Raw genomic sequence first — 15936 nt, forward strand, 5'->3', positions numbered from 1 at the left:
ACGGAGAAGAGATTTCTGCTTCATACTTTTTTTCTTTTCACAGCTATCAGGAAAACAATATCCCTGAAGCAGTTTTTTCTAGAAATTAGTCAGATTTTCTAATGTCTGGGACACTTCTGGTTTTTCCTGTTGCTTTGTTTTGTTGTCTCCTAACTCTTCATCTTTGCTTCAAATAAAGGACCTTCTGTACTAAGAATGTGTGTTCACTGGGGAAGATGCGTAAGTCTGGTCTCCTCTCTCACACTGTTGAACTTCGGAAACATGCTGCTGAGGAAACCACCTTTCATCCCTGCCCTTCTGCATCCCACTTCCATTTGCACCTGTGGGAATTGAACAGTCCAGTAGTGGCCCTACCTGGGCAGAAAATGCTGATGTACTTCCTGCACTGATGGCCGTGAATTGTTCTGCTTGTCACAGGTTCTTTAGCAACATTTGAAATCTTGCTTTCCCACACTGTCCTCAGTTTGGCTCAAATAAACACTTATAAAAATTCTCAAAAAAAAAGTCCTTTAATCACTATGGTCATCACTGTAGATATCTTAAAATTGTGTTTGGTAAGATGAGGTGCTTCCTGTGGTTTTCATCATGGGAATAAAAGGGTCAGAATACAATTCCAGTGTTGGTGCATCCACCTGCGCCACAGGAAACCCATGAGAACTCAAGATGTCTTACAAGATGGTCTTCTCAGGCAAAGTGCCCCACTGAAGGAGCTCAGGGAGTCCCTTGTATGCATAGAGAGGGAGGCTTTTTCCTCATGATCTTGAAAAGTGACTATAATGGAATAAATTGCCCAAAAGTTCTGGAAGGTGCTCTTGGCTCTGAAAAAGAATAAGGAAGAAATTGATCCTTTCTGTGGTTGAAAGCATGAATTAAGTGTAAGTGGCAAAGCATCAAGATTTGTGTTTGTACTTAAAAATACTTTTTTCTTCATGGTCTGCTAAAATATTAACATAAAGTTTGAGGTGGTAGTGGGAGAAAGAATCAACCAAAGTCTTCTATCTTGTGGGGAAGGCATGAATTACCTTAAGTAATCATCTCAGCATTTATGTTAAAGATTTGGAAGTATGGAAAATAGACACCCATAATGAAAACAAAGCAGTCATCACGGAACTTTATTAAAAGCGTTACTTCTCTGCAGTTTTACAGGCCAGTTTCTTACATTTCAAGATTCATATGTATTGTAGAATGTTGTAGATTCCATTGAGAGTTGTTCTGCTTTTCAGTCTAAAATGATAATGACAATGAGAAAGGAACAGTGATTCTTACAGGAACTGTAAGGCACTCAGCACCATGGGTGGATTGGCTCATTTCATTTCATCTTCTCAGACTTCTAACCATGGAAGCACTACTGTGACCTCATCTGCTGACCGAGGCAACCGAGACTTAGGGGAGCTACACGAATTGTCTAACTTCACAGCGGCAGGCAGTAAGGTGCTCAGATTCATCACCAGGATGCGAAAGTCAAGCACTGCCAAGCAGCCCAATTCACCTTTTATTAGGAAATTAAGACAAATGGTTCATTGACAAGGACAGACTCCTTTGTGTGAAGCAGAAACAAGTTTATTTCTTCACAAGCCGTATTAAGATCCACGCTATAGAATAGATTTCCTTGGGCCTTGGTTGAAATCTAAAGTGGGTTCCAGAGTATTTTTTGTCCCTTTTTGGTGCTGAGATCCTGTGGTCACTTCAAGCACGGTGACAGCCAGAGCAATCCAGCATTCATAGAAGGCATTTGGGAGCAGAGCTTTTGTTTGTAAGATGGAAATCAGGGCTTTGAAGGCAAGATAAAAATGACATGTGACATAACAGCGAGGCTCGAGTGTGTACACATCTTTTCCCAGAGTGCACCATCCTGTGTGGGTTCAGCACGAGCCTTCCCAAGTTGTGCCTCAGTGGTATGCAGGTTACTTTGAGCTAAACACAATTTTACCAGCAGGTTCAAGAGAAGCTTCTGCGCCTCCCTTTAACTACCCAGAAGAACTTGAATTAGGGGCCTTGGCCATAATAAAAGATTACCAGCGATAACCTCTTTTTGACCTACCTGTATAGCAGGGCAAACTTCTATTTACTGAACATCTGCTCTTCTTATCACCCTGCAAGGACCCTTTGAAGACCCCCAAGGTGCATGATCTCATCCCTAGCTCAGGGTCTCATATACCTAGATCCCTTTTTATCTCTGAACCCGTCCTGGGTGTGGGGTCCCTGCTGTAGAATAAACTTGGGAGGGGCTGGAGCAGTGGGGAAGGATGTAACTCTCCAATTGGGAGGACTCCATGGTTTGTGTCACTCTGTGGGTAGAGCAGCAAAACGAAAATGCCAAACACTTCAACATTTGCAAGTTTGAAGATGAATGAAAAATCCTTTCAGACAATGTTAAATGTAAAAGTACACCGCAAATATTTGTGATTGAAATCAATACAAAGCCTCGAGTCCCAGATAACAATGTCCAAAGTCACAACCACATATTCCATATAGAAAATATGCAGTGATGGCAAAAATGGTAACAGACCATGTCTGTATCTTTATTGGGAATCATTATTGTTTATCAAAGAGCAGGGCATTATGTATTGCCACCTTCTACTTACTTTCACACCCTAGCAGTTCCTGAAAGTGTTTAACATTTTTTACATTGTGGGAATACAAGTGGTTAATGAGGACCTCCTTACTCACGAGGCTGTACCATCATGTAAGGATATATGCACCCCTGACTCCCTATTATGTCACGTGTCATCTTTTACTTTCCTCCAAATCTCTTATTACCATGTTATGAAACAAAGCTTTACAATTGGCTGTTCTCCTCTCTATTCTCACAAAAGCATAAGCACCAGGATTGGAAGACCTTGTTTGTTTCATGCCTCACATCCAAATCCCAGTGTCTTGTTTGTGCGAAATTGGGTGTGTCAACTCCAAAGTGCGTGACATAACACGGGATGTTGCAACATTGGCATCGAGTGTAGCCTTTTACCAAGGAAGTCCTGGTTGGACTCTTTCTCCTGTGCTAGAATTGTGTACCCTGAAAATTTACCTAAACTTGTAGGCTTCTTCTTACTAATGAGTGACTGGGGCTTCTTACAGAGTAAGTTTAGCTCCACTACGTTGGTTTTGTCTTCTAGGAAACACTAAGGTTACCACCGCATACGTTCAATACACAGAAACGTCTTGACGACGTCCCTAGTATCACGTCATCTAGCACAAGTGAAACTCCCATAACAGTTCCGAGCAACTTTTATGTCATGCCCCTTAGTCAGGTGCGTCTTGCGGTCACAGTCGTTATTGGAATTCGTTACTCTATTGGCTACAGGTATGATCTGCAGGTCACTGGCTAGAAGGCGATGAAAAACCATGATTGAAATTTTTGGTTACTAAGAATCAAAGACTTTCATAACAAAAATTGTAACTATAAAAGAATAAAGAGTAAAATATGCCCGGGGGGAAATTACCTGAACCTGACTGCATGTGATGAAGTTGACTCAAGGTAGAATCACTAAACGAGGAGAACCGCAGTTTATCCAGATATCCACAGGGGGACACTTTCATATATCCTCTCGGGAAATGAAAAACTATTATTTGGTGGTATACAACAGCTTAGAAAATGGTTGATAAAAAATTTCTACGAAACAACTACAGAAGCATTATTCTGACCAAAACCACACATACTCTTAATCATGTGCAATCAAACATAAGTGTGAACATACTGAGGGATTACAGGCAGCTACAAGTAACAGGAAACACACACAGACTCCCAACAGGAGGGCGGTGCTGGAAGTCACATGGATGGGCCGGGTCAAGGCAGCCCCTGCACAGGCAGCAGAGGCAGCAACATTGTAAACGTCCTGGTGAGTCAGGAAAGCCCATCGACAGCACTGTTCACAGCATAAGGTGTTTCCTATACAAATCAGATCCTATAGGGATATAATCGTGAGAAGACGGGAATGAGACAGGGACATGAAGTCTGACTCACTTTCCTGGTGGACACAAGAGGGCTTACAGAAAACCCCAAACTCTGAGGGACCTTTCATGTGGATCTTGAGAAAACAGCAGTGGAAACCTGCACCTCCATGAAAGTGTCAATTAAATATTTGGTGGTGGTTATGCGACAGTCTTGACTGGAAGGACAAAGAATCTGAAAACTGGAACGAAAGATCGAGGACTCAAAGGCCCGATACATCTGTCTCTCTCTGTGTGGTGATTTCAAAATCTGACTGATGTGTTCTTCATTGCTCCCTCCCACATCTCACGCAAAGGAGGCTACTTGTAAATCTAAGATGGAATCATAAGGTGATGGATTCTAAAAATCTAGGTTCTAACATTACCCACGGGTAATTTTTTTTGTCCTTTTACAGATCTCTCTTCTTTTTTCTAAACAAGTCTTTCTCTTCTTAAATCAGAGTCTAGTCACCAAATACAAGTCAGAATGAAGAACAATGAGCCAAAGCCCAAATATAAAAATACTTATTCACATGAAACTGTATTCTTTCATGAATGGGCCATGCATAAAATTTATTCCAAGCATTTATTGTATGGAAAAAGGCTTTTATACACCCGTTACCACAGGAAAGAGTTCCGTCAGTACACAAGGAACAATACGAGGCCACGTATTTAAGGGACGAAAGATGCCCAGGAACTGTCGCAAAGACAGTGGGAAAATCCCAACAAATGCCAAACTGGCATTTTCCAATGACCCCTTCACAGAGGACAAATAAAGCAGTATAAAAAACTGAACTGCACATTAAAATACACTTCAGTTCACCCAGGGATCTAATAGGCTTTAAAAATGGAAAGAAAATATTAACTCATTTAAGGAAAAAGCACTGTGTAGTAATCTGATGGACTAACGCTGCAAGACAATTCCCAGAGTTATCTCACCTCAGTATTTTTTTATTTAGAAATTTACATTGTGCCCTTGCTGGTGTGGCTTAATGGATTGAGCACCAGCCTGCAAACCAAAGGGTTGCTGGTTCAATTCCCAGTAGGAGCACATGCCTGGGTTGTGGGCCAGGTCCCCAACAGGGGGCAAGCAAGGGCAACCACACATTGATGTATCCCTCCCTCTCTTTCTCCTTCCCTTCTCCTCTTTCTGAAAATAAATTAAAAATAAACAACACAAAATCTACATTGCAATGATGTACTTCACAAAACAAGCTTGATAAACACTACATACATACAACTTTAAGACTAATTCTTCCATGTTGAATTTTGGAACATTATACATGGATTAATTTCCATCAACCTTTTTCATGTCACATATAGCTTTCTCTCTTTTCCCTGGGATTTTTCACATGTAAGGATGCATGCAAATTGAAGCCCTTCCAACACTGTTTATGCTCAAAAGGTTTTATCCAGTGGCTCCTTTCATGCCTTTGGAAGGAACTGGAATGACTGAAGGCTTTCCTACAGTTAGATATAGTGTATCTGAAAATTTCTGACATCTCCTTTTGCTAAACTAGGATTATTATGGAAAATGATACCCTCTCCCTACAGGTCACCTGGTACAACCAAATTAAAACTTGGATGACTACCTTTGCAAGCCACACCCCTTTTTGATGTTTCCACTGGGGAAAAGCATTGGACTTGCAAAGATGTCTCTCTGCTCCTAGAATAAAATCGGGATGGGGAAGAGTAGTGCATGCTCACTGTGTTCGATAGTTTGTATGTAAAATTAAGGCTTTCCCACATTTCTTACATTTATAGTTTCTCTCTCCAGTGTGATATCTTTCATGTCCTTGGAAATCTCATAGAGAAAGGAAAGCTTTACCTCATTGTTTACATTCATAGGGTTTCCTTCATGTGTGAGTCCGTTCATGTTTTCGAAGATAACTGAGACAACTGAATTCTTTTCCACATGTTTTACATTCATAGGGTTTCTCTCCAGTGTGAGTTCTTTCATGTGTTTTTAAGGAAGTGTGATATCTGTAACTTTTACCACATTGTTTACATTCATAGGGTTTCTCTCCTGTGTAAAGCCATTCGTGTGATTCTAAGGTAGTATAATATCTGGCTTTATTATGTCCTCTATATTCATAAGGTTTCTCTTCAGTGTGATTTCTTTGATGTCTTCGCAGGTAACTGGGACTACTGAATGCTTTACTACATGTTTTACACTCGTAGGGTCTTTCTCCAGTGTGACTCCTCTCATGTGCTTTTAAAGAAGTGTAATCTCTGTAACCTCTCCCACATTCCTTACATTCATAGGGTTTCTCTCCTGTGTGAGTCCTTCTATGTCTTCGAAGATAATTCAGACAAGTGAATTCTTTTCCACATGTTTTACATTCATAGGGTTTCTCTCCAGTGTGAGTTCTTTCGTGTGTTTTTAAGGAAGTGTGATATCTGTAACTTTTACCACATTGTTTACATTCATAGGGTTTCTCTTCTGTGTGAGTCCTTCTATGTCTTCGAAGATAATTCAGACAAGTGAATTCTTTTCCACATGTTTTACATTCATAGGGTTTCTCTCCAGAATGACTTCTTTCGTGTGTTTGTAAAGAACTGTGATATCTAAAGGTTGTTCCACATTTCTTACATTCATAGGGTTTCTCTTCCGTGTGAGTTCTTCTGTGTGTTTTTAAGGCAGTGGGACCGCTGTAAGCTTTACCACATGCCTCACATCCATAGAGTTTCTCTCCCGTGTGACTCACTTTGTGTGCTTCTAAGGAACTGTAGTATTTGAAGGCTTTGCCACATTGTTTACACTCATAGGGTTTCTTTCCTGTGTGCATCCTTTCATGTTTTCGAAGATAACTGAGACAAGTGAATGCTTTTCTACATGTTTTACATTCATAGGGTTTCTCTCCAGAATGACTTCTTTCATGTATTTGTAGAGAACTGTGATGTCTGTAGGCTTTGCCGCATTGTTTACATTCATAGGGTTTCCTTCCAGTGTGACTCCTTTCATGTATTTTAAATGAACTGGGAGAAATGGATGCTTTCTCATTTTCCTTGCATTTATGAAGTCTGTCTCCAGGGTGAGTGATCACACGTGCTGGAAGGATTGAGAGATCACTAGATGCTATCTCACATGCCTTATACTTAAAAAGATTTTCTCTGGTTTCATCTACTTGAAAATACCTGGTACTGAAGGCTTCACCACATATATTATGTTCATAAGGTTTCTCTCCATTGTGATTTCTTTCATGTTTTCCAGTGCACTGCAGACCACGTTTATATGGATTCTCTCCACATGGCTTGTGTCCAGTGTGACGTCTGATGTTCCAGTGATGAGACTGCTGTGTGAAGGCTTTCCTGCACATGCTCTTTTCACATGGTTTTCCTCCAAGAGATTTCTTGTTCAGATTGAGATTTGGAATAAGGCTGAAGTTGTCTCCACATTTATTACCCTCTTTCCCATCACAGATTCGCTCTACCATATAACTTCTGGAAAACAACAAGAAGCATGTTATTCATGATTTATTTAGGATTTTTATATTTAGAACATTTGAACTAAATTTCTACGGTTTATAGCAAAAAAAAAAGTAGGTTTTCTGCCTTGTCTGAATGGCTTGAAATTGAATATACTGAGTAGTCCGCAAGAGGACTTCAGCCTTGCTATTATCAAAACAGTAATATTCATATACAGGGTCTATTAATGTTGTGTTTCATTAGAACTTGTTTTCAAACACCAAATGCCTTTGTCGTATATAAGAAAGCAATTTGGTCGAAATTTTCTGAGAAGTTGTAGCATACGAGGTTTCTCACATTAGAGACTGCTCTCTATTGTGCGTGTGACTCACCTGCATTTTCTGCCCTGGTGTGTGTACTGATCTTCAATGTCATGACCTTCCCATTTCTTTCCTAAAACACAGACGCAGAAAATTTATTCCAAAGTAGTAAAAATTATAAAAAAAAATTATGAGATTCTAGTTCTATGGTGAGCTGTGACCGTGCTCAGTTTATTTACCAGTGTTTTCCATTCCGACATTACACATCTTAGAACAACTTTGTTGGACAAGAAACACCTGTCCTCTGACTAACAAGGTGAAGACAACTTGTCGCTTACCCACTGAGGCCAGGTTCCTGAAGGTTTCCCCCATCACATCTCTGTAGAGCTGCTTCTGTGAAGGCTGCAGTAAGGCCCACTCCTCCAGACTGAAGCGCACAGCCACATCCTCAAAGGCCACCGAGTCCTGAAACAGTCGGAGTATGTGCACAGTGCGATGAGTGAGACTGACGGCCCTGGACACCCAGACCCCATTTACAGAAAGGTTACATATGATTCTGTTGTCTCCAAATATTCATTCTGTGGCTTCGTTAAAAAAAAAAAAGTATCTTCTGTTCACACTTACTTCCTTATAAATTTTAACTCATCATAAACCCATGAAAATTAATACATTTTTAAGTGATCACACTGCACCCTATTTTTCTCTATGGCACAGTTTAGAGCATGATGGGAAATGACAAATGCTATGGAAATGAAACTAATATTATCATTTTAAGACTTTCAGCCCGAGAAGACTTCCGGTCAAGATGGTGAAGTAGGTAAATACTATACTCTCATCCTCCCACCATCACATCAAAGTTACCACTATTTTACAGAACCATCACTGAGAACCACCTGCAAGGTGCTGAACAGAAGTCCTATGACTAAAGATATAAAAAAGAAGCCACATCGAGACTGGTAAGGGGTGGAAATGCACAATGAGCTGTTCCCTTACCCACGTGTGGTGGTTAAAACTTAGGAGGGCTCTCTCAGTTGCAGAAGTCCCCACTGAGGAGTGAGGGCTGACTGTGAAAGCCAGTGGGGTTATGGCTGAGGGAGACAGAGGGCTTCTGAAGTCCCAGGCATTCCTCTTAAAGGGCCCACACATAGATTTACCCCAATTCATTCTCTCTGAGCTCCAGTGCTGGGGCAGCAGCTTGAAAGGCACCAGGGACATATGGGGGGGAAATGAATTGTCTGGATTTGAGGTGAGCTGGGGCAGCAGCTTTCTTTGAGACAGAAGTGCTGGCTGATGCCTTTGTTCCTTTGCTGAGACCTGCCCCCATAGAGCCTGCAGGTGGCCATATCTGAGTCTCTATCAACCTGGCTAACACTGTTGGCTCACCTGGTGATTCCCTGAGACCTCGCCCTACCCAAATGTTTAAGAAGTGACCACTAGATGGGCCCTCCTCTTGCACAGGGTGGTAGTCTCAATTTCCCACCTCCACCACCAGGGTATGTTGGGGCCAATCCAGCCTCGGCCACAGCTTCACTCTAACACACAGATAAATCCCAGCAAAACATCGATCCAGGACCACTTTAAGGAGGGCCCCGATCCCATATTCCTGCTCCTGAATGTTTAGAAATTCTCAAAACTGCCCACTCTGGTCAGCTGCACATAGAACTGAGGCATGGGAGGCTCAGCAACGCCTCCTGAGGCAGGACACCATCAGGCAGCATAGCAGGTGAGCAAGTCAGAGCAAGAGAAGACAGTCCAGGGGGGTGCCCATGTCTGGACATGCTGCTCGTGGAAGCAACTGTCATGGTCACCTGTTGAGGGATGGTTCTGACACCGAGACCGGTACTGGTGTGGCTGAGAGGGTAGGAAAAGGCTCAGATCTCACATAACAGAGGTCTCTGAAAGGGCAGGGAAAGCTACTCAAGCAGCTCTCATATGGCTTGAGAATGGCCTGGGTTTTTATTGTGGTAACTTGGTGTTACAGAAAAAAAAAATACTCACTGATGCTTATCAAAAATGGTAAGCAGATTTTCTTCAGAACCACAGTGATAGTTATAGAGACCATTGTGGTGGGATTTCACAGTGGAAAAAAATGAGGTTGGGCTCCACTCTGAGTACAGAGAGCACAGGCAAGTGGGACTTCATGACCAGAGACCAGGGTGAGGGTCAGTGGATGGAAAAGTACTTAGAGAAGAATCAGAAGAATCAGGGTTCCTGCTAAACAGACCAAACAGGATTTAGTGCACACAGGCCAGGGTGACCAGACACCACCTGACGGTGGAGTAAGAGGAACCTGATCAGATATGGAGGGTGGTCAGATAGGAGGGTGGGGGATTCTGCATCACCCAACTGGATTTTGCAAGGAATTGTAAAGCCAGGCCTGGGAGAAGATTCAGGAGCCTGACAAAGTTTGGTTAAGCAAAGAATCTTTGTGAGGGGCAAGGCCAGGGCGAGAGTTCTGCACAGAGAAGGGCTTGTGTGGTTGGAATCTGAACCCAGTGCCAGAGGAGGGAGCCCTGGACTTTCTCATCTGTCTGTCCAGGTGTGGACACAGGGAAGGAGGATAGGGAGGTCTAAGCTGTCAGCAAACACCACACAGTGCGGAGTCTGACTGTTCACTACAAAAAGATAGGTGTGTTAGAACAATATGCACTTGCTGACATTGTTTTTATAAAACGAAACACCAAGAGAAGGCTCAAGAAATAATAAAAACTATGTATTTGGGGGTGGCTGGAGTAACATTTCTGGAGGAAGCAGGATATGTGGGCAGTGAGTCTTCTAAAGTTAGACTTTTCTATCTTACAGATTTATTTAAGATAAACAAAGAAATCTATATACACCATGTTTTACTGTTTAGTAGTCTTCCCTTAATTGTATTTTACATAGGAAACCATTCTAAGATTTAATTCCTTTAAACAATAATGGTTACAAAAGTGTAAACCATTCAAAATTACAATGTACAAATCTCTTGCTAACTAAAAGGACAAGTTACAGTCATCCTACTTTGTCCCTCCCCTTTATCTCACACGGGGGTCTTTTCAGGAATAAATAGCACATTATGCTTCAATAGGCATTTGGTTTAGCTGCTTACATGTAGTGGGATTTTCAAAGATTTACATAAGCGTTAAGTAGTTTTCTTCACGGATTAAAATAGAAATTCAATTACTTTTGCCTTTTACATTTCAGTGTTCTCTAGGGATACCCAGGCACAAACACAGATGTCCAAATGAAAATTGACCTGAGAGTTTAAATACTAATCTCATATCTTGAGGTTCTCTTGCTTAAAAGGAACAAAAATTCTGTTTAGTTTCACTATTTACTTGCCTTAACAATATCATCTCTCTTAATCCACTTTCCTTTTTTAATCACAGGAAATTAAAAATGTTATTTCACACACAGGGAATACAATTACAAAGTGCTCAAGGAAACTGGAGCTTAAAGACTGCACTATTCAGTGGATAAAGGATCCAAAAAAAAGAAACACAGTATTGGAATCAGCCCTGATGAGCTGCCTGCTTCCCATAGGACAGAAGGAAAGTCACTTTCAGAAGGTTTCACATTCTAGACTCTCCAGTTTGAGACAGAGCCCCTGAAGTAGACCAGTCCCTGGGGACAAAGGCAAGTGACACCTGAGTGGCCCCAGGATTGAACGCTGGAGATCAGACATCCTCGTCTCTCAGGCTTTATCTCAGCTGGATGCAGTGTTTGGCTGAGCCAAATGAACTCCCAAATTCACAAATCTTACCCAGGACACAGGCTCCTGACTTTCACAGACTTTCTCAATGTGCACGAATTACACTGAGTGTACCTTCACTGCAACTGCAAAACTCCATCCTATGCCTAGAAACAGGCCCAGGAGAGCCACAACTAAAACCTCAGGAGTGTTACCTCCCTTTCCCCCATAAGCACCTGCATCCCAGCTTCTGCCAGGGTACAGGCTCCTTCCATGGTGGATGTGAGCAGGAAGGACCCCAACAGGGGAGGCTCCCCAGAAACAACTGGGCCTTCGGGTACTTCCCTTTGCAGGTCAGGGGCCCTTAGCTTGGTCACTGACTTTAGGCTTCAGCTCTCAGTCACACTGCTTTGGACCACGAGGCTATTTTAAACGACATAAAGCCCAGTGTTTGAAGAATCCTGCAAATTCATACAACTCCAATGTTTATGTGTAAATGAAAGAAGAAAACTGTAAGTCATATTTCTAGTTCAACAAGAAAACCCACAAATATTTATTACTTTCAGAAAATAATTATATTATTTCCACAACAAGAAAAAAGTTTTTAATTAGTTAAGTATACTTGAACACATCTGATGTTCACGTCTATGCCTTGGAATTCCCCTTGAAATCACCCCCAAACCTCCCAAACAAAAAAATGAAAAGACTTTAGAATAGTACTACTCCTGCTCAGGGGAAAAAAATGAGAAACAAAAGTTTAAACACATTCGATGTAATCCTGGAATATTTTTTTTTTCCTGAAATTTACCTCTCATGCCCCTTTGAAAATATTATTTCACACCACCTTCCAAGAGCTACTGATTAAATACATTTTACATTTATTGAAAAATGGAGACCCAAAACAAAGTAAGTCTTTTTAAGGTGACAGACCCAGGAAGGGGCAGGGCCGACAGGACAGAACACCCAGGAAAGTTTCCAAAGAGGAACCTCCACCCAAAGGACTTCCCAGAGGACGTCTGCGCCCAGGGAAGCTCCTGGAGGAGAGGAACGTGGATTTCACACAACGTATTCCAGGTGGTTACCTCTCAGCTTTCCTCTCATGTAAACAACTACACGCAAAAATTAAATCTTTAAAATAAGCCATGTGGAAAAGTGATAAACAATCAAAATACATCTATTAGAAATGCACGCTGGAAGAGAAACAGTTGACTCCGCGAATCGGAAACCAAAAGGTGGCATCTAAGAACGCGGACAGAAACATGAAAACTTACGGATTTATTGCGGGTCCCTGAAGAGCTAGGCTGGAGGAAAAGGGTCGTGGATTTGAGACCCTGCTCCCCAAACATTTTGAAAACTTCAGGTCCCCTTGAGAAGAAGGGACTGGGGGCCACAGACGAGAGGTCCTCTCCTGCACGAAACCCCGGACACCGAATCACAATTATTCCGGAGGGCAGTCGCCGTGGTCACCGAACATTCTGGGGAGAAGAGGGGCTGCGGGTGCAGAGCTCCCCGGGGAGGGTCCAGGGCCGAAGTCGCCGCGCAGTGACCGGACAGGACCCCCAAACCTCCCAAACGAATAAATGACGACGGGAGCCAGTGGGGACTGAGATCCCAGCAGAGCCGCCGCCGAACGCGGGTCTGCAGACTCCTAACTGGCCGGCGGGGCAGCCGGGTCTCTCCGCTGCCGGTGGGAACCAGCCCCTCCTGCCGTTTGAGGACCTCCGGCCACTCACACTCACCGGCTGAGGGCTTGTCCCGCCCCCCGGCATTCTTCCTACGGCTCCAGGGCCCGTACAGGTCGCGTCGAGAGACGTTTCAGACGGTTAAGCCCAGACTGACGCGAACGCCGGTGCGGCCACGCGGTCCCAGCAGTTTGCTGAGCGCGGCCCCACCCACCTGCTCTGCTGCGCCCCTGATTGGACAGTTCTGCCTTCTCATTCCTGAGCGACGGTGCGGGTTATAGGTACCTGGCCCCGCAGAACCACCTTCCGCTGGTTGGCGGGACCTGTCCCCTCCAAAGACGTTTACTTTTTTAAAATTTATTTTTAATTTAATTTTTTATTGTATTTTTCCCATTACCATTTATCCCCCTTATGCCCTCTTCCACCTTCCCTGCCCCTCAAGTACCACACTTGTCCATGTCTATGAGTTCTCTTTTTTTCCTTTATTTTTTCCTGGATTCCTCTACTCCACAAGGCCCCGCAGAGTTGTCAACATGCTCTCTGTCTATGAGTCTGTCTCTATTTCGCTTGTTAGTTCAGTTTGTTCATTAGATTCCACCAGGGAAATCATATGGTAACTGTCTTTCTCTGACTGCAAAGCTGCTTACTTTTAACAACACTTTGTCCTGGTCCTAGAGGGACACTAGCATCTTTCTGCTTCTCTGTTAATGGGTGGACACGGGTGTGGGAAGGGAATATCAGACTCAGTTTCCAGATGGAGCGACCCCCCCCCCCCCTTGTCCTGAGCAAGAGGGACTTCCAGGCCAAGCCAGACTGGGACAAGGGTGTCTGAGGTCATTCTGGGTTAGGGGTTGGCATAAGATGCAAGGCCACTCATAGAACTGTGAACCTTATAAATCCATTTAGAAATGACCTCACCAGGCTCTGGCTGGGTAGCATCATCCTGATACACCAAGGTTGGGGGTTATATCCCCAGTCAGGGCACACATGAGAATCAACCAATGAATGCATAAATACGTGGAGCAATGAACCAATCTCTCTCTCTCTCTCTCAAATCAATAAAACATATCCTTGGGTGTGGATTTAAAAATAAAATTACAATTTCTTTATTAGTGATTTTACATTAATTAGAATATTTGAACTACAATTTTATGTTTTGGTGCAAAGTGTAGGTTTTCTGTCTTATCCAAATTGTTTGGCATTGAATACACTGAATGTTCTGCAAGACTTCAGCCTTGCCATTATCAAAACAGTGATACTCATTATAGGGTGTAATAATGGTGTTTCCGTCTGAACTATTTTATAAACACTGAACATATGTCTTTAAAAAAGATTTTATGTATTTGTGTTTAGAGAGGGGAAGGAAGGGAGAAAGAGGGAGAGAAACATCAATGTGTGGTTGCCTCTCACACGCCCTCTACTGGGGACCTGGTCCCGGGACCCATGAATGTGCCCTGACTGGGAATCGAACAAGCGACCCTTTGGTTCACAGGCTGGAACTCACCAGCCTGGAACTCTACTGAGACACACCAGCCAAGGCTTAACATATATGTCTTAAAGAAGAGTAACTTCTTTAATGAAAATTTTCTCAGAAGTAGTAAATTTGAAGCATGTATTGTTTTGGTTGCTTCTTTTAAAAATTTTTTTGCATACCAGGCTTTTCATGTGAGACAATCTTTCTATTATGAGTGGGACTCACCTTATTTTTTTCACTTGTTTTTGAGCTGATCTCCAAAGTCATTATTTTCCCGTTATTTACCTAAAATGCAGACCCAGAACAATGATCCCAAAATTTTAGAAATTCTAGAAATTAGTTTCTTGTTCTATGATGAACTGTGACTATACCCAGTTAATTTACCAATGTCCTCCCTTCCTACATTACACATGTTAGAACAACTCTAATGGGTAAGAAACACTGTCCTCTAATTAACAAGAAGATTAGTTGTCACCCTTACCTATTAAGGCCAGCTTCCTGAAGGTTAACATCACATCTCTATAGAGTTTCTTCTGTGAAGGAACTCCTTCAGGGTGAAGCGCACAGCCACATCCTCAAAGGCCACCAAGTCCTAAAAACCCCAAATATGTGATTTGTAAGACTGACAGCACTGGACATCTAGACTCAATTTACAGGAAGGTCACATATGATTCCTCTCTTACCAAACATTTATTCTATAATCATCAGAAATTTACTCTCTTTCCACACTCTTTACTAATGTAACAACATCACAAACACATGGAAATTATCAACACATTTTTACTGTGATAACATTACATCCTATTTTTCTAATTGTGGGGTTCAGAAAATGTTGGAAAATGACAGCCAACAGACAAGTGTATTAAAAAGTTGTGGTATGTATATATGATAGAATATTACTTGGCCATAAACAAAAAGAATCAAATCTTACCATTTGGGGCAGCGTGGATGGACCTAGAGGGCACTATGCCAAGTGAAATAAGTCAGACAGAGAAAGAGAAATACCATATATTTCACTTAGACATGGAATCTAAAGAACAAAGCACACAAACAAAATAGAAACAAAACCATACATGAAAGCAGACTGATGGTTGCCAGATGGGGGACTGGGGAGCTGAGTGAAAAAGGTGAGGGGATTAAGAAGTACAAATTGACAGTTACAAGACAGTCATGAGGATGTGAAGTATAACATAGGCAGTATAGTCAATAATGTTGTAGGAACTAAGTGTGGTGCCCCGTGGGTACTGGACATATTGAGAGAGCACTTGGGAAGCCACATGATTGTCTAAGTACTATGCTGTACACCTGAAACTAGTACTATATAATAGTGAGTGTAAACTGTAATTGAAAATTAAAGTTTAATTGAAAAAAAGAAAATATCAGAAATGCTGTAAGAATAAAATATTTTTTATTAAAAAAAAATCAATTACTTTTGAAAAAATTCTTTCATCCCAT

General features: G+C 42.1%; 1 protein-coding gene and 1 pseudogene across 1 annotated transcript; both read right to left on the bottom strand.

The window, feature by feature from the left end:
* Positions 1-5630: 5630 nt before the first annotated feature.
* LOC128779222 (zinc finger protein 14 pseudogene) lies at positions 5631-7364 on the bottom strand (annotated as a pseudogene).
* Positions 7365-7723: 359 nt separating this feature from the next.
* Positions 7724-12679, bottom strand: LOC112301369 (putative KRAB domain-containing protein ZNF788). Its single transcript, XM_053911231.1, has 3 exons — positions 12597-12679; positions 7994-8120; positions 7724-7788 (listed from the first exon to the last, which is right to left on the bottom strand). The coding sequence occupies exons 1-3, from the start codon at positions 12669-12671 to the stop codon at positions 7724-7726; spliced, it is 267 nt and encodes an 88-aa protein (XP_053767206.1). The 5' UTR covers positions 12672-12679.
* Between the last annotated feature and the right edge of the window lie 3257 nt (positions 12680-15936).

This window comes from Desmodus rotundus, chromosome 9 (assembly GCF_022682495.2).
Source record: "Desmodus rotundus isolate HL8 chromosome 9, HLdesRot8A.1, whole genome shotgun sequence".
NCBI classification, from domain to species: Eukaryota; Metazoa; Chordata; class Mammalia; order Chiroptera; family Phyllostomidae; genus Desmodus; species Desmodus rotundus.